This window comes from Vidua chalybeata, chromosome 16, assembly GCF_026979565.1.
Source record: "Vidua chalybeata isolate OUT-0048 chromosome 16, bVidCha1 merged haplotype, whole genome shotgun sequence".
Lineage (NCBI taxonomy): Eukaryota > Metazoa > Chordata > Aves > Passeriformes > Viduidae > Vidua > Vidua chalybeata.
In genome coordinates, this window is record NC_071545.1 from 13,761,773 (window position 1) to 13,786,088 (window position 24,316).

Below are 24,316 nucleotides of genomic sequence, written 5' to 3' on the forward strand. Positions count from 1 at the left end.
CCTGCAGGATTCAACAATGGCCTATGAATCTTGATATGCACACACATATATATGCTATTCGAGAGATATTTTTAGATAATGGAGTGATACAGTAAAATACTCATGTACAGAATATAACATATATAGAAAAACTTGAAAAAAATGTATTGCAGATCTCATTTTCTAAATTAAGATGTATTGCTCTAAAACTATTCTGACTTGTGATCTAAAAGGCTTAGCTTAAAAGTTGGGTAGAGCAGAAGAGTGAGGGAAGCTCTCCAGGTTGTGCCTGTTGGTGATGGAATAGCTCAGGGGGTGGAGGGTGGGTGGGTGGTGCTGGTGAAACAGCTCGGGGAAGGTGGTTTGTTTCCACAGGGATTTACAGTGATTCAAACTGAGCAGTGACTGACCTGGCAGCCCTGAATAGCTGGAGAAGAGGAAAAAATAAAAAAAGAGGGAGCATGAGCATGTTTTCACCTGGTTCAGCAGTAACCCAGCAAGGGAAGATGATTGCCCTGAGTGTTCATCTTCACTTCTTTGATCTGTCATGTAGTCTCTTGCTTTGTGTTGCTGTCAAAACTACTCTACTGAAAAAAGAGATCTACTGATGAACCAATGTGAATCAATGAATCACATATTTTCTGCTTCCTCTTCTCCCTCCCAAGATGGTTTTTTTTCTTTCTGGGTAGATTGCATGTCCTGTGTTTGCTGGAGGTAGTTCAGTTCAGTTAGTTTTTAAGATCATGTGGTTGAAATTTCTTCATTTAATTTGGCCGTGGCAAAAGTTTCTGTAGCTTTTTCTTAAACGGTTGTCAAAACAATTCAATACCCAAATGTGTTATTGGTAAGTTTGTAAAAAATGTTCTGTAAAAACATCTGAAGAAAAAGTTCTAATTCATTTGACTCATTGTTCCTTCTTCTGTAGTTACTGTGGGTTTCAGTCCCAGTGAAAGGATGCTTAGCTGAAGTGTTGGGGAATAAATTAACCAGAACTGCATGGTTGGGGCTTTTTTGGTCACTCACATGATCATTGGTGTCACAGAATGTGATGAGTTTTCCTGTGTAGACTTGTAATTTCACATATCTGTATACTGCTGCTTTCTGAAATGAGTATTTTTGTATTAACATTTCAGAAGGGATTAGCTTTGGAAAATAATTGCTGTCACTAACCCCATTAGCAAAACTGCTGCTCCTGGCATGCAGGTGGAACAGCAGCTCTGGGTCTGACTGGGCCAGTGTTTGTGGCAGCTCCATTCAGGTCACATGTGATATGTTCTACACCTGAACAGTGAGAGCTGAGAGAGAATTTGGGTGTGATTTTAGGTGCTGGGAAGTAGGGTAGACCTCTTCTGAAATATCTTCAGAAAGATGCTCTTAAATGTTGTTGCTAATTCTTGTTGGATGAACACAGGACAAAGACCCAAAATTCTTCTAGAAATCTTCACTGCTGTGCTACACTGTTTGCAAGTGTGATGTTGAACTGTCTTTAAAGATTTCAGTGAGCTCTTCCTCAGCTTGCACTGACTTGTGACACCATCTGATGGAGCTGCAGGGAAGCATCAACGCCAGATGTGGGGCTGGGGGTAGGGGACAAGGATTGCTCTAAGGTGTTGCCAACCTGGGCTTCATGTAGAGAGGATCTCAGGCTGGCTGTGCTTCGGTGCAGCTGAATCATCTCCTGGTTGTCTCACCAAGGTGCATTGTCCAGTGACTGCTGCTCTTCCTTACAGAGCCTTCATTGCACTAAATTCCAGGATTCTGCATGAGAACATTTGTTCAGACTGGTTTGTTTGCTGTCTTTCCAGTCCCAGCCTGAAGCTTGGGTTTAGAGGCAAACAGAACCTCCTCCATGAGGGCAAGATTGGGTTTTCTGTATTTTCTAATCATGTGTGGTCCTCTCGTTTCCCTGCTTCCCCACCTCTAATTGCTGTAGAGTTGCATTTATGGAGAAGTGTAATTTCCTTATCTTGTCTTGGATTTTTCATCTCCCCTGTGTGGGTGTACTGGCAAAACCAATGTTCTGGATCTCCCTGCATCCCAACAACCATTGTTGCCCAGTGTTGCAGACCTATTGCTTTGAGCATTGGAAAAACAGAATCCATTCCTGGAAGAAGATGGAAGAATTGAAGCTGACAAAGGTAAGCCAGCCAGAACCCAGTCTTAAGACCAAATGTACAAAGAATTTCCCAGATGGGTTTCCCTGTGCTCAAGGCATTGCAAAAGTAGATTTCTTGCCATTGCTTATGCCCTCCCTGCCCAGCTTTTGGCAGAATGAGAGTAGTGTTTGTATTCCATGCATGATGATTAAAGGATATTTCCTTCTTTTATGATTATACTGTACATGACAATTTTGTCTTCTCAGCAGCATTAATTTATTCCAATATTTACAATTGTATCAGCATGGTTCAGAGCTAAAACTTCTTTCATGTGAAGTACATTTACCACAACACCACGCATGCATGTGTAGAAAATATTAAGCATCTCACAGGTTGCCCTTGCTCATTTCAGAACAATTCATAAGAAGCAAAAATAAAGACAATGCTATGAAGCACAGCAGAATTTTGCAAAGTACCAGAGCTTTATTATTAGTTGGGGTTGGAGCCTGCTGACAATCCTTAGACTGTGACACTGTGTTCTGATTAGAGCCTGGTGGAGACCACTGTTGGTGCTCTAGCACAAATGGACTGCTGCATGTGAGGTTTTGGCACATTATTTTTCTGTTAATTTATGACCCACATGTTGCAATGCTTGACTGTTCCAGCAAAACCTTGCCAGGCTTTATTAAAGGGGAGGGAATAGGTGTGGCAGGCACAAAGCTTTTACATTCTCAATATGTTATTGACCAGAGTGCTGTACAGACTTTAATTTTTAGCTGTTTTTCTTTCCAACAAAACTCATTATTCACCATAAAAGTTAAGCACAAGAGGATGTGTTGTTCAGAGTTCTGTCAGCTCTTTAGTTTACCTACATCAAATTCTGATGTTTTCCAGTGTGCTGCAATTACTTATGCAGTACCTGAGCTGTAGTTACTCATACCTGTTTCATTTCAAACAGCAGTTTGAGAGACTGTACAGCAGCTGCAGTCATTGCTCCCACAAGGATAAGACTGATATGTGCTGCTTTCCTTTTTCCCTTTTCAACTGAGTACGTTCTCATGTTTTGCCTACAAATCACCATTTTCTGATTTTTATTGAGGTTTGGAGTATTCACATTTCAGCCTTGTCTGTTTTGCAGGTTGCTTTGTCTTGGTTCATTCAAGTGAAGTCCCAGCACATGAATTGCTCCATTTAGATCCATGAAAAACTGACAGCAAAGACCAAGCAAGCAAAGTAAACCAAGAGCATTCTGAGTTTGATGACTGTAATTGTCTCCTGGTGGCAACTTTAAGGAAGATTTGATTCTTGTGGTCACAGGGAAAGACAGTCCAGCCACAGGCATGTAATAAATGATGCTTAATAAATGATTCCAAAAAGCTGCCTTTATGTGTTTGTTTTGTGACTGCTCTGTTAGACACCAAAAAGTGCTAGGGGGAATCTCTAGATTTACTGCTGGTTTTCCTCTAGTTTTCTGTGCTGAACAGGCTGGCTTTGAAATCTGGTGCTAACCAGAGGGAGAAATAGGGAGAGAATCTTCTGCTTCTCAAAATGCATGTCAGGGAGCCTTCCAGCCTCCTGTGAGCACAGCCTGTGATTTAAAAAAATCCAATAAATTTTAAATCCAGAAAACAAGGGGAGAGGTAAGCAAGAGGTACCAAAATGTTTCTCCACTTGCACAGCACGAACCTCCTCCTGTTGTGACACTGTTTGCAGAGACACAGACTGGGAATTGAAATAGGATTGTGGACCAAGCTGAAGCATCACACAGTATTTCAAGCTGCTCCAACAAATTAACTATTTAACACTCTGCTAATGTTGTGCACACACTTATTGCCTCCCAGCATGAAAATCAAGCAAATAATTGCAACAAGCTTCTGCCCAGTAGAAGTCACTGTAATGTAATGAGAAACTTTGTCCTGTGAGTAAACAGAAGGAGCAGGAAGCTGTTGGAAGCAGGTCGATGTTGCTTTAGATACAGGAAGAACGATTCAGGAGGGCTCTGTGTCGGTGCCTTCAGCTCCGGGTGCAGTTTCCAGCTGCTGTGGTGGCTGTTCTCCGCCGTAACGCAGCAACTGGACCACACCCCCTCCTGCTGCAGGATGCTAAAGAGCCCTTGGAGCACTATCTGCTGTACTGCACGGGAACTGCACCGCTTCTAATGACCACAGCACTGCCAGCTGAGAGGCTTTTTCATCCCACGGAATGACAAGGAAATTCCTCGTTCTGTGTCTAGTGATCCTGTTGTGTTTTCTTTCAATGTTTCTGTAGTAATCCTGTTTTTATTGCAGAAGAGGACTATGTTGATTTTAAATCAATACCAGAGTTGTATCTATCGGTGCATTTTATCTCATTTCAAAGTAAGTTGTTGATTAAAAATAAGCATTCTTGGCCACCTGATGCTCTTCTTGTTTAGTGCTCCTGTATGGTGGTATTATGTTAATATTTTGGAAGAATACTCAAGGATTTGAGCATGTTTTTCTTCTCACTTAGACCTTGCAAATGACTGAAAAGCTTTCCCCACTCCTAACCTCTCTTCTGTTGTGCAACAAAAGAGCTTTCCTTTAAGCATCTTGGTTTCCAAGCACAAGGAATCATCTCTGGGCATTACTGAACGTTTGACTTAAGGTGTGATGAATCCTCTTATGCCAAGTTGAATTTTTTTATGTATGCTGTAGATTAATGTTTAATTTACCTAAAATGAGTGTGGAATTAGTGTTGTTCAGAGTTCTTTTTTAAAGTTGTTCTGTTCAGATCTTGGGTTTAAAATCTCTGAAGTCTGCATTGGATGTCATAGCCTGACTTGGTTTGTCTTAGATGATGATTATAACAGTACAAAAACCTTGTTCTGGCTTCATGACCCGCATGGGGGGAAAGCTTTTTAAACAATCTGAAAACTTACTCACTGATTTCTTTAAATGTATTGGTTTCTTACTGTACTGACTTAGCAGTTGTTGTCATTGGACTTTGGTATCAGTCTTGGGGAGGGACATGTTTTGGTGACATGTGGCACAGCAGCCATTGCAAAATAATGGTGTTGGTGTTGCTGAACTTTTAGGTTTCCTTGTTTCTTAGAATTTAAGAAATCCTAGTGTAGTTCAGAATGCTTCTGCAGCTTCTTGTGACTTGAGTACAAAAATACCAATAGCCTCCCTAAACCAGTATAAAACTGTGTTTGGAGCTGTGCATGTAATACAGTAAATCCATGGCAATATTGTGAAAACTATATAAAAATGCAAATCTACCTTTTTTTAACTTGATAATGCTTATGCATCCCCTCCTCCTTTCTGTCTTTATAGGTCTACGAGGGCTAATCAATCTTGGGAACACATGTTTTATGAACTGTATTGTCCAGGCACTTACCCACACTCCACTGCTGCGAGATTTCTTCCTCTCCGACAGGCACAAATGTGAAATGCAAAGCCCCAGCTCATGTCTGGTCTGTGAAATGTCTACGCTCTTTCAGGAGGTGAGTGCTCTTTGCCACAAAGCATCACCTTGCCACAGATGCTGTTTCTTACCCCAAAAGGAATTGTGTTCTGTTTGCAAATATAAAGGGAATGCAAGTCGTGTTTCCTCTCAAAATTTAGTAAAACAAAGCAATAAAGATTGAGACCTCACTGTCAAAAATACCCAGCTGCTGAAAGGGAATCTAATGGCTTTTAAGTGCTATTGTGAAGTCACCCTTGTTTAGGCAAAGCTGGTATTGGAAATAATTACAGTGCTGCCTGTTCTTCTGAGACTGAGCTGGGAATCCTTAGTCTTAAAGCTGAATGTGTGCTTTAATTAAAGGTGCAAGTTGTAACTGGAAAATATGTCACGAGCTCTTCAGGTGATAATGGGAGTGAGAATAAAGCAGCAGTATACATCCTTGTGGTTTAAGGTACTGCATTATGTAGGTCTGTATGAATATTTTAAAGATCTCAATTTAGTGCTTGTTCACCAGCAGAAACATCTTTTCTGTCATCTCTTATGTGCAAACGCAGTAAGGGCCAGGAAGGAGGATAAAGAGAAGTGAATGTTTTGCTACAGTTTGTGTCTTCCCTGTACAAGCTGCATTTCTTTCCCTTTCCCACTCAGGAACTTGGCTTTGCAGTGTGTCTTTTCTGTAGGTCTGGTTCATGCTGTGGGAGACAAGCACAGGCTTTTCCTTAATAAATAGTCCAGGAGCTTTATTATCTGTCTTAATTCCACATCAGTATTATAAGGACTGTGGGTGGACATGGGCTCCTACTTTTATGATGTCTTTCAAAACAAACCCAATTCTGTGCCTTTCCCTCAGTGGTAGATCTGCTTTCTTGGTAAGTAAAATAAAACCAACCAAAAAACCAGAAAGAGCTGTAGTGTACATGCTGACATGGAGCATTTAAAATTGCTGGAGATGTCTGTACACAGAGCAGGTTTTCTGTGGATGTGCTGTCATGGAAGTTCATTCTGACAGGGACCAACTTAAAATAGCTTTACCTTTATCTTGTGATTTTCAATTTGATTTTACTCCTGTGCCTTTTTCACCAGAGATGATTCTTTTTGCTCACTGCAGGGGAGTTAAACATATATAGAAGAAGGTAAAGTCCCCTTAGCTGTTCCAGTACAAAGTTGTTTTCTGCTCATACTCAAGACTTCTGAGGAATTTGCAACATTTCATGCTGCTTATCAATCATCAGCTGTATGTTACATTTTTTATTTTTTGTTCTATTTTTCAATTGTTCCTGAGTCTGTCAGGAAAGGAAGTAAAAACAAAAGGCAGGCAGACCAATAGGTAGCAGCTGTAGGATTATTGAAACCAGATGTGCAGTTAAGTGGGGAAATACCACAATGCCTAGATGAAAAAATCAGTCATGGTATAGAAATACCAGTTTCTGTAGACTATTAATACAGAAACCTCTTTGCTTATTTAAAACTAAGGAACTATTATATTCCTGATATCCTTTCAATAAATAATGATAAAGAAGTCTCAACACTGATGAACATCACCACACTCTATTTACACATGCATTTTTAAAAAAATCCCTTGGGAAAGGGGAAATGAGTGTTACATTACAGATTGAGAGGCTGCAGGAAAGATCAAGACTCTCTAGGTAATGATTTTTGTTTCCATTTTTGTGTGTGGAGCCCTGTTGATGGCTCAGGATGCTTTTTGCTCTACTGTGAGCATGGAACAAAGAACAGGCTGTTATCCAAAATGGGGCTTAAATGCAGCATTTGTGTTATTGTGTTAGTTTCAGTTGTAATCAAGTTTAATTTCATACACAACTTTGGGAAGCTCAGCCTTCATTTTCAAATCAAAATTCATGCCTGCACTTGCATTACTTCTATTAATTAAATGTTCTGCAACATGAGGGTGTATGGATGAGGGAACAGCCATATCTGTGACACCAGACTGTGCAGACAGCAATAGTCCCTGTCCTTATTTCACATTAAATACTTCAGCCATGTGCTGTGGGAGGACACAGAAAGTGACTCAACCTCCTTGAAGTAAAACTGGAGCTTAATCCTCCTAAGGAAAGCTGTTGGGTCTGTAACCAACTTGGTATATTTTAACTCACAAGCAGTAAATACCTTGTCATGCTTATGGCTCTGTCAGCACCCATTGTACAGTTCTGTTCCCAGTGAGTTATAAATTCTTTGCATTCAGAATTAAAACAAAAATCTTACAATTTTTTGGAGCAGACCAGTGGTTATGTTTCACATCCCAGCTCTCTGCAGTGGTTGTAATGAAGATTCTGTCACTGCCTTTGCAGAGCTGAGGTCTGAGCAAAGGAAGGCAAACCAGGAGATCTCAGTGCTATGTATGGTTAAGAATTCCTTTGTAATTGAATTACCAGGGAAACTTTGATTCAGGTTCTGTCTTGTTTCTACATAGCTTTCCCACTGGGATTAACTGGTGTGGTTATCCCAAAGCATCTTACCCAGGGACAAACAATCAGGGCAAGGGTTAATTTCATCTCCCCTCCACCCTTCTCATCTGAAGGTGTGATCTTAGGCAAATGGAATGCCAGGGGATCTGGTGAGTGCCTGAGTGGGAGCTCTCCAGGAGAAAAAGAGAGACTGTTTTGAACATTGAATAAAACTTACTATATATAAATAACCAAGTTTTGCTCTTTTGCCTCTTAAACAGAACTTACCCATCCCACTTTATTTCTTTTTTGTTTAAAATCGTGTAGTTATATATAGGTTGAGGTGGTTTCTCTGTGATAAATAGGAAGCTACACAGTTCTTCCACCTTGAAGTAGGTTGGTGGTGAGTAATGACTATCAGATGGTTCTCAGGACTGAGGTGGTTTTTTCCTGGTAGCTTTTCTGGCAGACACACCAAGCATTGAGATCTGTTTGTTTTAAAAATATCTGACTGCATCAATTAACATTCTCCTTTGTGCTACATGAAACCCATTTCTCAATAGAATCATGGCATGACTGCATAAGAAAAGGAATGGAAAGGATTTGGGAGTAGCAGATAGTGGTGAAGCTGGACAGGGGGAAGATAGAACACACAGAATCCATTCATTGATCCTTTTGGCTGAAAAGCTTGGTGCACTCCTTTTTACCTACTGGCATTTGTGTTGTAGTTTTGTTTCACCAGTGAAAATTAATTTCAGGATGGTCCACACCCTGAGGTTTATCTAAATCCTTTCCAGAATGACCACTCAGGAGGATAGGATTAGAAGTTCTGTGTCTCATGTGCTCTGTGACTGGAATAGTAGGAATGGGAGTAGAGCAGAATGCTCATCCCTGTGAGCCTAGCACAGTGCACAGCACAAGCACGGGAAGAGTTGAGAAGTGAGGACCAAGAGGGAAAAGGAGATGATTTATGGCTTTGATATCTGAAGATGCTACTGTTGAAGTGTCTTACGTATAAAATAAATTACAGCAAAGGTACTGGAGGGGAGAAAAATGTAGTTAAGGCTCTTTACATAGACAGAAGCCTTGCAATTTGTCATGGAAAATAGAGTTTGTGCTGATTTAGTAAAATTCAGTACTTTTCCCTGAAAGAAGTGAAGAACATACAGAGTTCATGCAAGCAAAATGTATTTTATGATTCTTTGAACCATTGTTCTTTGGGAAGCCTCCAGAAGGTGCTCTCTTGCACCTGTTCCATGTGTTGCTCAGTCCTTTCATCCATTGTAATTTGCCAGAAAATTTGAAGTCTGTACTGAGAACCAATTTCCAAGAGGAGTTTTTGAATCCTCAAATTGGACTTGAACCTGGTACAGGATTTCTGCCTATAAACTCGTAATTACAAAGCTCAGAGACTGTTTAGCGGATACATGTGCAGGATAAATCAAATTTATCTGTTTATTCACATAATTGAGAAACTTCTGTGCATGTTTTTGGCAGGAGGAGAAAGAAGTACAGATGTGTACGGTGGGGTCTTGTTTTGTTTTAAAACTTCACTGTTGTCTGTATATTTTTGGTAACAATAATGCAAATTACAAAGCCTATAGTTTTCTAAATCCTCCATAGATTCTTTCTAGAATGCAGCAGCAAGTGTTTTAAGTGGAAAAACAAAATTACTTTTACTTGGGCTGTGTGTAAGAATGGAGGCTTTGAATCCTGGTTGGTTTGTTCCTTTCTCCCCCTCTCCCTTTTTTTTTCCTGGAATAGCAATTAAGCAGTGTATTACCCAGCACTTTGAAATTGCTCAGACTAGTTTTCTCCAATATAAACAACTGATACTGCTGAATTGAAAACAAATTTAAACAAAAAAAAGCTTAAGTTATGTTTGGAACAGTTGTTTAACAGTTGTATTTTAAAGGTGACTTGCAAATACATCATTATTTATATTTGCACACTTCAGTGAAAAGGTTGGAATAAAACTTTGCATGGACTCTTTTCCTTTTTGTGGACTGGAACAGCTCTGATAGGCTGCTTTTCCCAGAAGCAAGGAAATGACAGAGATGGGATGGATGTTTTATACATTCCAGTTAAAATATTGTTATTGAATGTGTTCAGATTCTTTATTTTATTTAATATTTATCCGAGCAGTGAAGCTTTTCCCCCCATCCCACATTCTTACCAGGCAGATTTCTAGATTTTTGTGTGATAATAGTTAATAATTTGATAAAGCTTCATGTCAGATCCTTCTCATCCTACTGAGGCAGCAGAGAATGTAAAATCTGCTGGCAGGTCTTGTGTCTGCAGTGGAGTAATTACATGGAGTGCTGGTGGTTAAAATGACCAGAGAGCTCTGGGACTAATTGTAAGGAGTGACAGAACAGGGAAGTTTTATTGTTGCAGTTCCCTGAATTATGTTGAGCAGCAGCTGCATCAGCAGATTTCAATTACCACACTCCTGCTCCAGTCCCTCAGTGTCATCCTTGTTGGCATCAGAGTTAACTATTGATCTTTGTATTTATAGGAGCATTTTGTGGTGTTTGGCTGCAGAGGTGCAGCTTCTTGTTTGGGAAAAGTGGAGCTTGTGAGGAAGAAATTTCTGAGGGAGGAAATACACTGAAATCATGTAGAAAACCCTACCAATATGAGGACTAGATGAAGATTGTGCTGCCTTTTGCCAACCTGTCCCTTAAAATACAGTGTTTTCTCTCGGCAGGTTTGTAGCACAGTGCCTGTGCTTGGACTTGCATAAAATGCTCAGAGACTGTTCAGGGAGAAACTCAGGGCTGGGGAAGGAAGCTCACTTTTCCAATAAGGATGAGAATGATATACTGCTGGGGCTTAAAATCTTGTTTTTTGTTCTATGTATTTGCCACTTACTGTCTTCTGTTTGGGAAGAGTAACTGAAAAGAAACCACCATGGATTTGATAGGATCTTGGGAAAACATAATTGTGGTGTTGCAGGCAGCATTTACTGGCAGATACCTTTGCTGAAGGTGAGGGAAGGCAAAATGAGTCACAAATGTTCCCTGTCAAGGGAATAAACTCTTCTGGGCCTTTCCTGACTCCTGCAGGGACACCATGAGCATCCCTGCTTTACTTTTGGAACTGGTACCACTGTGCAGGGATAAAGGAAGGGCTGAACCTCAACCCAGCAAAACAACAGATCCTTAGCATGGGTGGTTTTTTGGCATGGTTTTTTTTTTTGGGGGGGTGTGGGTTGGTTGGGTAGTTTTTTGTTTGTTTGGGTTTTTTCAAGTGGGACCTGGCTGGTTTTTAATTTAAAAAAGTTTCTGTTGGCCGTGTCCTCCTGCCCTGTGCTGATTTCCCTCCCCAGCTGTGTCACCCCCCAGCAGCAGCAGTGTTACACATCAGGCTGTGCTGACTGAATAATTCATCTGTGCACTCTCTAATGTGCTTCTGGCAAAATCACCTGGGGCAGTTTTAGTCACTCTGGAGTCAGCTCATCAGATTTTGACTGAAGCAGATGAAGGAGCATCTGCAGGAGATGGTCCAGCACCAGATTCCCAGGCAGGGGACACCCTGCTGGAGCGGGGATGGCAGCTGGCTCTGGGGATCACTGATTGAATGGGGACCTTCAGCTCTGCTAACAGCTGGCTCAATGAAGTTGGTTTTAAAGCCTTTTACGTTGAAAGGCCAGTACTGGCATGAGGCTGCTCCCCTGCTTAGAAATTTCTCCATAAAACTGAAGTGTGCACAGCATTTGGATGCAGAGTTGTCGTGGGTCAGGGATTGGCTGACAGTCAGCATCTTATATTCTCATCTTCAGTGTTTGTTCTGGTATGGGGGTGCATTTCATTCACATAATTTGTGAATGAAATTGCTGATCCTTTTCAAGTGCAGGAATTTTTTTCCTCTCTTTCCTCCCCAGGCTATTTTAATAAAAGCCAGTGGTATCATTAAGCAAACTGTGAGTGATGTTTGTGTCTGTCTCCCCCACTCCCTGCACCCCCACGTTTTTCAGGCTAATCCATCACAAATTGATGGAATTTCAGGGAAGAAAACTGAGCTGCTCAGTTCTGAGATCACTCCTCCAGTAGTGTGTGACAAAAGCTGTCTCTCTCCTTTATTATTAAGGCCATCAGAATTAAACGGTTTAAATTGATTTGACTAATTGCACTCATTTGACTTTTTAATAATGCAATGCACCGAGGCTGTGTCAGCTGTTAACAATCATGTCCTTCTCTTTGCTTTGAGCAGTTTTACTCTGGGCACCGATCTCCTCACATTCCATATAGGTTATTGCACCTGGTATGGACTCACGCACGGCATTTAGCAGGGTACGAGCAACAAGATGCACACGAGTTCCTCATTGCTGCATTAGATGTGCTACACAGACACTGCAAAGGTAAGGCTTCTCCTGGGGCTCCAGTCAACAAGGATTATTGCATCAAAAGGAGGTAGAACCATCTCTTCTTAAACCAAGTCTAGTGCAGCACTCTTAGCAAATGCCTTTAAAAATGTTCGGTAGACTTAAAATATTTAGAAATAAATAAACCATTTTCACTGTCAAAAAGTACCAAGAGTTAGAAGCAGACAAGCCTGTACATTGGTTTGAATCACCATCATGATATTCTCTTATTGGTTGTGAGTCACTGTCTTTTCTTTTAAATTGCCATTTTAATTCTATTTATACTTTAAGCAGTTAGATCTCTTACTCAGTGTGTCATGGGACTCTTGAAAATAACATGGGGGAGAGGTTATGTTCTTAATACTTAATATTATTATTCTGCTTAAATATGATTCTACTGTATTTCTGATACCAAATTGCTTACAGAAATGTGAATAAGAAAGAGCAATGGGTGGCTATGGTATCTTGTTTTATTAGTCTGTATAGAACAATACATAATTGTACAACACAATAAAAATATTCAGTGTCATGCTTTTTGATATGAAGTATCTAAGTCTTGATTTTGTAATATAATATGAAATGATGTATTTTCTGTTTGTTAGCTGAACTCAAGCTGAACTGAAAATTTCCCAATCTGCCAATGTTTGCTCTAGCTTGATTCACTTACTGCAGCAGCAGCAAAATTTTTACTATTCCTCCAAGGAAAAAGTAGTAGGGTTGATACTAACAGAACAAACAAAAAGTCCTTGGTTATCAAAAAGAAGATTTAAGTTCAACTTTGCTCAAATGCTCTTAGGAAAAGCACTTAGGGTTTAGTTTTTTGGCTTATCAGAGGACTATCAAAGGAAAGGCTGCTGCTACTTCTCTGAACCATTGTGAATCTTGCTTTTATCTCTAAGGTAGTCCTGCATGACAGCAGATGGGCTTGTTCACATCCATAATTGGTGCCTCCAAATGAATTCTCTCCAAAAAAAGTATTGCCAAGGACAGGAGTACACAGAGCAGTTCCTTTGTAGTTATTAATGTCTGTCATATGACAACCACTAACTGGATTTCAATAATCCAAATTAAACTGGCGTGGAAGTCCAGTAAGGAACAAAATCTACCCAAATATTGACTTCTTAACACTGAATAAATTCAGCTGCAAACAGAAGCACTTCTTTGTTCATGTTAAATTTCTGAACCGTTGATCTAACAAATCTTGAAGGTTTTTTCATCATCTCTGATATAAGATAATGCTCATATTTCTTCTACACTTCCTCATTACTTAATGAAGTAGTATTTGTGTCTCAGAATTGTAAAGAGAAAAACTTGCAACAGTAAAGGTCCCTGAGCTCTTCTCAAACTGATAAAGAATCTGAAAGGACTTTAGAAAAAAAAATGTGGTTTGACTTTAAATGAAGAATCTTTCTGATATATCTTCCTTGACATCTCTGCAGCCAGGTTTTCAAACTTCTGTTTTTGAAGAAATAGAGAGGCTTTTATTAAATCATAGTAAATAATCTATACCACATCAAGGTAATTTAAAAGAAGTGGTTGAGCAGTTGTGTGGGAACCAAATAAGTTAATCTAAACCAGAATTTCAAGTATAGTCATGCAAAACCACATTTGGAATGAACTAGTTTTCAGTGTAATGAGAAAGTTTTCCCACTTGTGTATCCACACAGACACCCTTGCATGTGAAGTGTGCAGATGTAAAAATATTATTACTAATAGTGAGAATATGTCCTACAGCTACAATAAGCAAATAATACCTCCCCTGCCAATATTAAATATTTATTTTAATGAACAAAAAAAAGCTTTTAAAGCTTCCAGTCAATAGTAATGAAGTTTTACAATTAACACACAGTGAAATAAAATAAAGTCTTGGGGGAAATTTTGCTCCAGTTTTTGGACATTATTCATGATCACCAAGGCTTCAAGCACCAAAGTAAATGAAAGTGTTCCTTATGTATAAATATCCAGTGATGTTTGTCTGGCTGCCATTAGTCATTTATCCCTTTTCCATTCTGTGTATTCAGCTGTCTTAATGCAAGGAAGTGTCTTAATGCAAGTGAAGACAAAGCTGTGAATATTTGTTGTTGATTTGTCACTGCCTAAATTAAGAAAAATACATGATTTTGATGGCCATGTAAAGATAAATTTTGTAATCCTACAACTGCCCTGAGATGATTATGTGAGCAGGCTGGCCCAGGCAATTTTGTTTTGATTTGGTTGGTGTTTTAAATGCTGGTTGAATCTATACTTTGCTTTAGTGGCATCTATGGAGTTTTGGAAGGCCAGGATACCTGTCTGATCTCCATGTAGATCCTGTCTGAGGGGTGACAGATGTGCTGGCACTGTTGGGTTGAGCTGTGGCATCTGGGCAGGGCATATTCTAAACCCTCAATAGGGCTCCTCTGTGCTGCTGGAGTAATAGAAAATATTTCTGAATAAAAAGGGCTTGAGTGTGTCTTGCCTGTGCATCACTTTTTCATTTCAACAGCTGGAGGCAGGTGATCTAACTGAAAAGTAGTATTTTGGTGGAAGAAATAGTGTAAATAATCTGTATTTCTGCCCAGGCTGTAAAGCATTAAGCCAGCTTTTAGTCAACATCACAGATGCATCTTTATCCCCAGTGCTCTGGGATAAATTTGGGGTTCTAACTCTGCAAACTTCCACACCAGTGAGGTTCCAATCATGAAGACACCTTTTAGTTTCCCACCTTTGTGTGAGACATCTTCAAGCTTGGGGAAATTTAGACCAGAATTACTGTTCTCTTAAAAGGATCAAGACTGCAAGTCAAAAATTACTGTTCTGTCCAGTGGCATCACTGGCTGTGGGGGTTTCTGCAGGAGCAACAGCACTCAAGTGGCAGAGATGGGCACTGGTACACAAAGGTTCAAAAAGCAAGATAAAAAAATAGAAGTAATCTGTGTTTTTATCCCAAACTTTATTCAGTAGTTTTAAAAAAGGGAGAGTAGTACTTTAAAGCTGATTATTCCTCATTTATTTGGATTTCTTGAAGCATTTGGCATTCACCTTTAGCAAGGAGTGCTGCAAAACAAATCTGAAGCCAGAAAAAGAATGGTGTACTGAGATTTGGGAGAAAAACACTGCCCTGCTCTGTGAATTCTGTATGATATTCTGAGGAATTGATAGAGCATATGCTTGTGAAACATGTCATCTGCTCTGATCCATATAGATTTGTGTGTACACTGCTTTGTCAGAAATAACAAGCACTTGTTCAGAACACCAGGGACCAGAGCAAAGCAGAAATATTAATATCTTGTTTTGATAAAAAACCCTTTTAAAAGCTGACAATTCTTGACTTCCCTTTTCTCATTTAAAATACAGAATAGAAGACTGAGGCAAAACTTGTATTTTTATATCAAAACCAAAAGCAATCTTTAAAAGTTTTTACTGTTGCTGTGTATTATTTACCTTTAGTGGTATATTAAATGCCTAATTTGAACACTGATTAACATGCTTAGTTATTTCACAGGCACATTGAACCTGTGTGGGGTTTTTTGAGAGATGCATTTAATTTGAGTCTAAACTCCTAAACTCAATTTTCAGCCATTCTCATAACCACATTAATGTGTACATTGATGTATTTTTAAGTTTGCTTTTAGTCTTGTGCTGACGATTCTTAGAAGCTGCTGATTTCCCTGGACGGATTTAACCCCCCCAAACAAATCTGAAATTAAAACCTCATTTGGGAGACAGAAATGTTGAAGGGAACCTTAACTTGAGCACAACAATCTAGCAGCTTCTAGTTCTCAGCTGCATAATATACCTCCCCTCAGCATCTGTTCCATATTGACAAGTGTGTGTAGGTGGTAATCTTACTCTTTTTTTCCCTCCTCTCCAACCAAATGTCATGGGAAATAATGTTGAGTGGATAATACCCTTCTGTTTTGCTGGGAACAAGCTTGCAGGATATTCATTTGAGACCCTCTCATCACTGATGCTAATTGACTTGTGTAATTGAAAAGGGAGAGCTCAATTCTTTCTGCAGGAGGAAATGACTGACTGCACAAGGTGTCCAGCTGGGATGGTACCTGTGATCCAGGGAAAAGCTCTCAGCACTGCTTTTCTCCTTCTGCCCCCTCAAAACAAAGCAGAGACAATGCTTGAAATGGGGAGATTACAAGGATGTGGTACTTCTTTAAAAAGGAAAAGTGGAGTTTAAACTACAACCCAGTTAATTCTATTTTGAATTTTTTTTTCTTTAGTGCTTGTGAATATAAGTGAAGCTTTTTCTCTAGGTGAAGGGTGCCTTGCACAGTCTCTATCCTGTATGCTCTCTTCATTAGCTTAGCATCATTGAGCCCTTTAAAAGCTCTTAAGTTCAGTAAGATTTAGCTGAAATTCCCATCAAGAAACGCCTCAGACCAGTGTGATAACCCCCAACTTGAACCTCATACACTTGAAATCTAATTTTAGAGCATTTTCTTCAAGAGTCTTCTTAAGGAAACAATGTGCTTTTCTTGGCAATTGAAACAAAAGTTTCTAAAGCCTAAATCTGGCAGCTGAGGGAGAACTTTCCTGAGGCATTTAGAATCTAATTAACTCAAGTGGCCCACTGCAGCTTAGTAAGTATCACCTATGACTGCTTTTCCACACTTACTATCCAGTGGAACCTTTGCCAGATTATTATATAATACTTTTCAGCATAATTCTAAAGCTTCATTGGAAAAAAAAATTATCTTTTCCTACTACAAGAAAACTCCAGCTAGAGCACCTTAGACATATGAAAATGGTCTGTTGCCCTGCTTTTAGAAACTTTTCACTTCTTCAGGTGGTTTTTTTTGGACATTCTTGAGTAGAAAATAATTGGTTTTGAGTAGCAGCAGAGATTTGAGGAGTATTTCAGTATTTCAATCTTAGCATTTCAGTTTCAGAAATCAAATACTTCCCAGTAAGTTAAATACACTGGGAAACCTGTCCAAACTTAGTTCTGTTGAAGGAGATGGAAAAACATCTTGAGATGTATTTTAAGAAACAATTAGCTGGTGCTGTGTAGTAGTTGGTGTGTGCATCTCTGATTGCAAAGCAAGCCCAGCTCCATCTGTCCTAGCCAAGGAAAATAAGCAGTGGGCAGTCTGGAAATCCAAGGAAAAGGGTGTCATTCCTACTTCACCTTGGGGAATGGAGGGAGAAGGATTTGAAGCTGAGAACTGTGTGCAGAAGTGTTTCATTATTTAATACTCTGGTTATTGTGAGAAAGTTGAGTTGGTCTAGTCTCAGCACTCAAGTCCTAAAAATGACACTTTACTCCTGGGACCTGCAGTGACAGTGTGTGATGCCTGAAAGATGGGAATGTGTTCACTGTGCCTCTGGGGAAGCTGGAGGAGGACACAGCATTACCTCCTCACTTCAGATAAGGACATCTTTCATTTTCCCACTGATGAAAACCTGCATGGAAGGTGCACATTGATGGAGGCAGTGGGCTGGGGATGAATGGCTCTTAACAAACTCTCTCCCCTCATTCTGCTCACAGAAGTTGACTGGGATAGAAGTAAAAAGTAGCATTTGCTGCTGTGAAGTTTAAATACTGATTTTCATGAACCACCTTAGTAACTCCTTTGTCTTAGGAGTTGCCAGGCAGTGCAAAGCAAACCTCTGTAAAGGGAGATACACTGAGCAAGGATTTAGCTAAGAACTACTATAGCTTAAAGCTTCACCTCTACATTTAGTCACCTTTTCGTTATCTTCATATTTTTCAAGGAATTCCAATAGTGTTTCATTGTTTTCTTCAATGCACAACTTCTGCAGGGTTCTGTATTATCCTTGTGAACTTGCAGTATAAGTTTGAGTTAGAAGGAGTTACTGGAGACACAGTCCAAGACAAACCACTGTTCCCTCAGAGGATTTTTGACTTCTGAGCCTGTGTTTGCATTCCTGCAGGTGATGATAATGGGAAGAAGGCCAACAACCCCAACCACTGTAACTGCATCATAGACCAAATCTTCACAGGCGGACTGCAGTCGGATGTTACCTGTCAAGTCTGCCAGTAAGTCACTTTTCCTGATCCTGGGCTCTGATTCCAACCTGCACCCCCTCCAGTGCAGTGCACTGAACCTTTCCTCTCTTGAGTACCAATAAATACTGGCAAAACTCCAGAAAGACAAGATCTGTGTTAGTGCAGCACCTTGAGGCACCAGCACAGATTTCCCAGAGAAGCTGTGGCTGCCCCATCCCTGGCAGTGTTCAGTGCCAGCCTGGATGGAGCTCTGAGCAGCCTGGTCTAGTGGAAGGTGTCCCTGCCCATGGCAAGGGCTGGAATGAGATGATGTTTAAGGTCTCTTCCAACCAAACCATCCTGGGATTTTCTAATTCTGTAATTCTGTCAGCTAAATGCAATCAATTACCAGTTAACGGTCACGTATTAACACATACCAGAAAAGCTGCCTGGGAAGTACTTCAGGCTTATGCACACAAACCTTTACTATTCTGGAAAAGGTGGTTGTTTTCCAAGACCATAAAGAAAATACTTCCAAGATCTCTTTGAATTTCAAATTACATAATTGCAACTACATTTGAGGAAAATTCTGATGCAGAACCACATTTTCCTTCAGTCAGGAGCCTCATGTATCATCAGGAGAGGTTTCAAAGAGGCTGATGCCTAATGTAATCTCAGGTACCAGAAAAAAAGCCTTTACAAGAGTATGGAAAAACGTATTTATTGTCCTACTCTGTACTGGAACAAGTTGACTTCTCGTTGGAGATGTTTGGTGTTGCCATAGTGCAGAAGTCAGAGTTCTTGTTTTTTGTTCTGCCTTGCATTCTTGCTGTCCTGCTCATGGGCTGGGCTTGTTTGAATCTGCTTTTATTCTCAGTTTCCTGGAGGGATTTGCAAAAGATTTACTGTAAGGAAAACATAGGAAATTTTGTTCTTTGCCTGGTAGAGACACAGAATCCTTACGTGATAATGCAAAGCTTGACTTCTTACAACACAATATTAACATTGATGAAACTTTGACAAAAGAAGTTTTCTTTTGAAATTGACAACTTTTGCACAAATGAAGCAGAGGGAAAAGGCATATTGAAGGCTTAATGAGATTGCAGAGTGAAAACCACTGGTTTTAGGGGAAGAGAGAACTCAAAAAATAAATGTAACAGGGAGCTTAGACCCCTGAAGTTCTCTTAAAAATGTGATGCTGGAAGAAAAGATTTGAGTCAATAGCAATTACAATTGTGAGCAGCTTTTTCCACAGTCTGGCTGTTGGCCTGTCTTCAGCTGTCTTTGGAGAACTCTGATGGAGAACACAAGCTACTGCTTGGTGCAGTTATTCCTTGGCCCCTCAAATCCCAAAGGCTTTGGCCCCTCAGATCCTAAGGCATCCCAAAGGAGATGCTGAGAGGAACTGCAAAGCTGAATTTAGTGCACTGCTAAACAGCAAGACTATTTTTAAAGCCTTCTCTTTTTTGAGGTAGCCTCAAGCACCATCTTCCATATCTTGAGCAGGCAAGACCAGCTTGTAAACTAGTTGGATGGCACGTAGCCGTTATCACAGATGTTAACTGGTTTATACTGGTCAGTAGTGCCTCTGTCTCAGAGCAGCTCTGCTTTGAGTCTCAGGGCTCCAGCGAGTGGGAGAATGTCTTAAATATTTTTTATTTTGCATTTAATGCATCATGTACATTTCCCCAAACATACAGCTTTTAAATGTGCAGGGAAACGATCGATTGTGGGCAAACACTCTGGAGCAGCTCTGTTTTCTGTCATCTCTGAGTGCCCTCTAGGGGTGATGGAGATCCCAAAGTCCTTCAAATTAAGCACCTGGAGTGCACCCCAAAGCGAGAGAGAAACTGTTCATTTGGCTTCCTTTAAAGGTGTGTGGAACCCTTCTGTTTCCCACAGTGGTGTTTCCACGACGATAGACCCGTTCTGGGACATCAGTTTGGATCTGCCAGGCTCCTCCACCCCCTTCTGGCCGCTGAGTCCGGGCAGCGATGGCAGCGTGGTCAATGGGGAAAGCCACGTGTCGGGCACCACCACCCTCACAGACTGCTTGAGAAGGTATGGCCTGCCACAAGCACAGCTTGGCCTTGGAGAGAGGGAATTCGGCTTCTTCTTCTTCTCCAGGTGGCTCTGAGCACTGGGACTAAGTGGTGCTTTGTCACAGCTCTGTCCCCAAACAGCATTTTTACATGTATCTTTGTTTGTCTGTGAGAAAGTAAGAAGGCTCAGAGCAACAATAAGCACTCAAAGCCTTTTGCCACATGCTGTAAGAAAACAAATTTTACATTGGCTACTGCCAGACAATGTCGTTTTACATGATCAAAATCACTAAAGTCTGTCTCCTTGTTCTTGGTTCTGGTGGCTGAGGAGGCACATGAAGGGAGTTTACATTGCATTTGATATTTATCTAAATTCTAACACCAAGCAGGAATCAGATTTTGCTCTGAGCACAACTGAGAGTCAGCTACTGCCAGCTTAGTTGCAGGGATGCCATTAAGGATTAAAGGAATGGAGCTTTCAAAAAGAAAAGGTAATTCTGAAGCTGACACTTAGGCATCTTGGAAACTGATACCTGGGGAGAAGGTTATGGCTTTGTGTACAGTTTACTTGGATCTTTCAGCAGATCTGAAAGTCATTCTCCTGTGGCAAATGCAGATATTTGCCTGAGGAAGAGGTTACCTGGAGCCTGGGGCAAAGCTAATCTTCCTGAAATAAAAATTCATAGTCTTTAACATCTGATTTCTAATCTGCTTGACACCGTTAAGATCAATAATTTTAAGGAAATGAGGGAATTAGTACACATGAAAAATTGCTGATGCAGGAATACATCAAGAGGCAAAACCAATTGAATTTGGTAATTTTCTTCAACATAGAGATTAGTAGAATCAAAGCTGATGATAGGGAAGGAAAAACATCCAAGTTCAAAGATACTTCCAGCAAGTATGGATTTTGGAAAGAAGTTGAACTCTAATGGATAAAGAGGATGGGTCTATGTTTTTATCCAGAAGTTAGCAAGAAAAAAGGTGTGTAACTTCATGTCAGTGTGGCCATGCAGCTGAAGTTAACCTGAAGAAGGAAGGATTGGGCAGGAATGTTGCACAAAAATGGAAAGATAAGGGTATTCCAAACAACTATCAGAGCAAGTTTATAAGCCTTTTTAGAGACTTATGGATAAACAAATACAAAGCAACAGAAAGAAAAACCAAAGAATGATGGCACATAGGCCAGGTAAAGGAAATTTTGTTAATTAATCAGGAAGCTGTGATGTCATTTAGTGCTGGAGGCTGCTTTGGCCATAGTTAGTGAGGGTGAGGGACAAACTGACACCATGTTGCCCTCACATTCTTCATTTAATGAAGAAACATAACGTTTTTAACTATATTTTTGAAATATTTCATCTCAAAAATCTTAGTTACAAGGCAGCCTCTGGGGAAATGGTTGATTTGCCTTTTGAAAATCTAAACTTGGAGGAAAGGACTGAGAAAGGAAAGCCCATGGTCCTGGCCTTTCTGTGCTGAGTTTCTGGAAAAGAGGGATTTTGCTTTAGTTTGTAGTGTGAACATCGAGGTAGTCCATTTTCTGTGAGCACTTCCCTGTTCCCTAATGGTTTCTTCCCATGGCTCCTTTGAGCAGTTCTGTCTGAAAATTTTGAAAGAGATTTTTGTCAACAAAGGTTTTTTAGAAGGGCATCTGTATTTTGAAAAGAACTTTGTGTTTACAGGCCTTTCCATCTCAGAGCTTTGATCCCAGCCCTGGAGGGCTACAAGGTAGAATAGTGTGTTGCAGAAGAGTGTCTTCCATATCAGTGTTTTTGGGTTTGAAAACAAAAGATCTTTCTTTGCTTTCTGTATGAAAATGAGCTGCTCTGCTGTAGGAGATGAACTGACACTGAGCTCCTTTCTCAGCCACTGATTCACTTCAGTGCAAGTTAGAGCCATGATCCATGTCACATTTGGATATCTGAGCCATAGCACTTCACATTATTATGGTTTGATTGTAGTTTTTTCCAAAATGACTTAAAACCCACTGACTCTTGTCTCTTGTGGTGCCAGTGACCCACAAGTAAAAGCATTTCCAGCACATGTCAAAAACCATCTGATTGTTTTGTGCATTCCTTTGCTTTTCAATATTTTTTTAGGTTTACAAGGCCAGAACATCTAGGAAGCAGTGCCAAAATCAAATGTAGTGGTTGCCATAGCTACCAAGAATCTACCAAACAACTCACTATGAAGAAGTTACCCATTGTGGCCTGTTTTCATCTCAAAGTAAGTTCACGGGGGGCCAACAGAGCAGAGGATGTGATTTCCTCTCTGAGAGGATGAGCTGAATTCTTGGACATGTCTTCTGGATTTCACTGACTAAACTTTTATGATATAAATTAATATAAAGAACATTTTGCCTCACCCAGCTAGATTTTCTATTAAGATAGTGTTACATTATCTCTGATGTAGCTTTGCAGTGTGTCTGGGGGAACTTAACCAGCTTGAATCTAGAGACAGAATGGAAGGCTGGCCCAAAACCTGAACCAGCACAGAAACCAATCTCCAGTTACACCCCCTCATCCTACATGGTACAATTTTATACTTTCACTGAAAGTTTGCCACTGTATTGAAGGAAAAGCATGGAAAAGTTCTGAGGGAAGTCAAGGTGAATGTGCTCCGCTCCTTTCCTATACTCAGTTCAGTATTTGTATTATTCAAAATGACTGAAGATCTTTTGGAAAATAAATTACTTTCCCTAAGTGATTGTGTTGTCCTGTCTATGTAAAATGCAAATTTCATTTTGTGTGTTAACGCAAGAGAGAAACACAAAAGAGAAGAATTACAGAAATCTCAGCTTTTCACATCTGGATCTGTTGCTAGGGAGTTGTAACAGCATCACAATTGGAAAATAATTACCTTGAAGTGTAAATAGAGAAGAATTTCTGAGAAATGGAGAGGGAAGCTGCCTTTAAATAGAAACTCATTCATCTCTTTCTGGTATTTGTTCCTGTTCCAATTTAATGTTCAATGAAGGAGATGAGGAGAGGGTGGTGGGTACTGCAGGCCCCTTTTGGCTGAGGAACAAGGCTTTTTTTGTTAGCATATTCCATTTTTTTGCCTTAATTTAAATGGGTATTCCTGTGTAGGTTTGACTCCTGTCACTTGAGATGATTGGATGGGTGAATTCAAAGTGTGACTCCAAAGGCAAACTCTGTCATCACCAGTTCTGTGAGCCAGGGTAGGCAGCAGCCATGGGTTTGAATAGCCCTGGTGCAAATGAACACTGCTTTGGGTAAAGGCTCTTAAAATATAAACTCTCCTTGTTTAATGTATTTTTTCTTTGATGTCAGGTGGGAATAGATTTGTATGCATAGATATCAAGGTAAATAAGCTAATTAATACTGTGTTAACATTGAGCCCACAAATTGTGGTTTATTTTCTGCTAGAAATGTGTTGTTATTTACATGGACATTCCCATAGAGCTGGTAGGAAAAATCTGGGGCTGTCCCTGCATTGTGACTGCTAATGTGCTTTCATGTTATTGTTTCTAAGCTTAGGACATTTATAAAAAACACTAAATGTAACCTTTCTCTAAAGAAGAAACCTCTTGCCTTTGCCTGCAGCGGTTTGAACACTCAGCCAAACTGAGGCGGAAGATCACTACGTATGTCTCGTTTCCACTGGAGCTGGACATGACACCTTTCATGGCTTCCAGGTGGGTTCCAAGTCCAAAACCCCCCACAGAGCTGGGCAGAACTGGTTCCCACATCATACACAAAACAAGGAGCACACTTGAGGGTACAGAACAGTGTCTGTGGTGGTACTTCTGCCATGAGCTTCTCTGTGGAAGCTGTGGCTTGTCTAAACCCATTTTTAGATAAACTGTTCAGTTTCACGTGCCTGAAGAGGATTTATATTTAAACAGTGTGGTGGGGTTTTTTAATTAATGTGTGTTATGTTTCTGGTTGCCTGTTAAATTTATAGACCCAGATCCATCCTGCCTTCAGATCCCTGCTTTGGTCCTATCCCCTCAGTGCTCACCCACCTGCCATCCTGTGCAGCTGGCCAACCTAATCCCTAACCAGTATTCCTGAAGTTATAAAAATCCT

The 24,316-nt window shown here is 40.3% G+C and overlaps 1 protein-coding gene across 5 annotated transcripts in view; it reads left to right on the top strand.

The window, feature by feature from the left end:
- Window positions 1-24,316, top strand: part of USP22 (ubiquitin specific peptidase 22) — an 89,259-nt gene that overhangs the window by 59,282 nt on the left and 5,661 nt on the right. For all 5 annotated transcript variants that reach the window (XM_053957461.1, XM_053957462.1, XM_053957464.1 and 2 more), the window contains 6 exons: window positions 5,372-5,541; window positions 12,125-12,272; window positions 18,168-18,273; window positions 20,125-20,283; window positions 22,364-22,490; window positions 23,831-23,922. In XM_053957461.1, coding sequence (XP_053813436.1) covers window positions 5,372-5,541; window positions 12,125-12,272; window positions 18,168-18,273; window positions 20,125-20,283; window positions 22,364-22,490; window positions 23,831-23,922 — 802 coding nt within the window. The remainder of the gene's footprint in view (window positions 1-5,371; window positions 5,542-12,124; window positions 12,273-18,167; window positions 18,274-20,124; window positions 20,284-22,363; window positions 22,491-23,830; window positions 23,923-24,316) is intronic.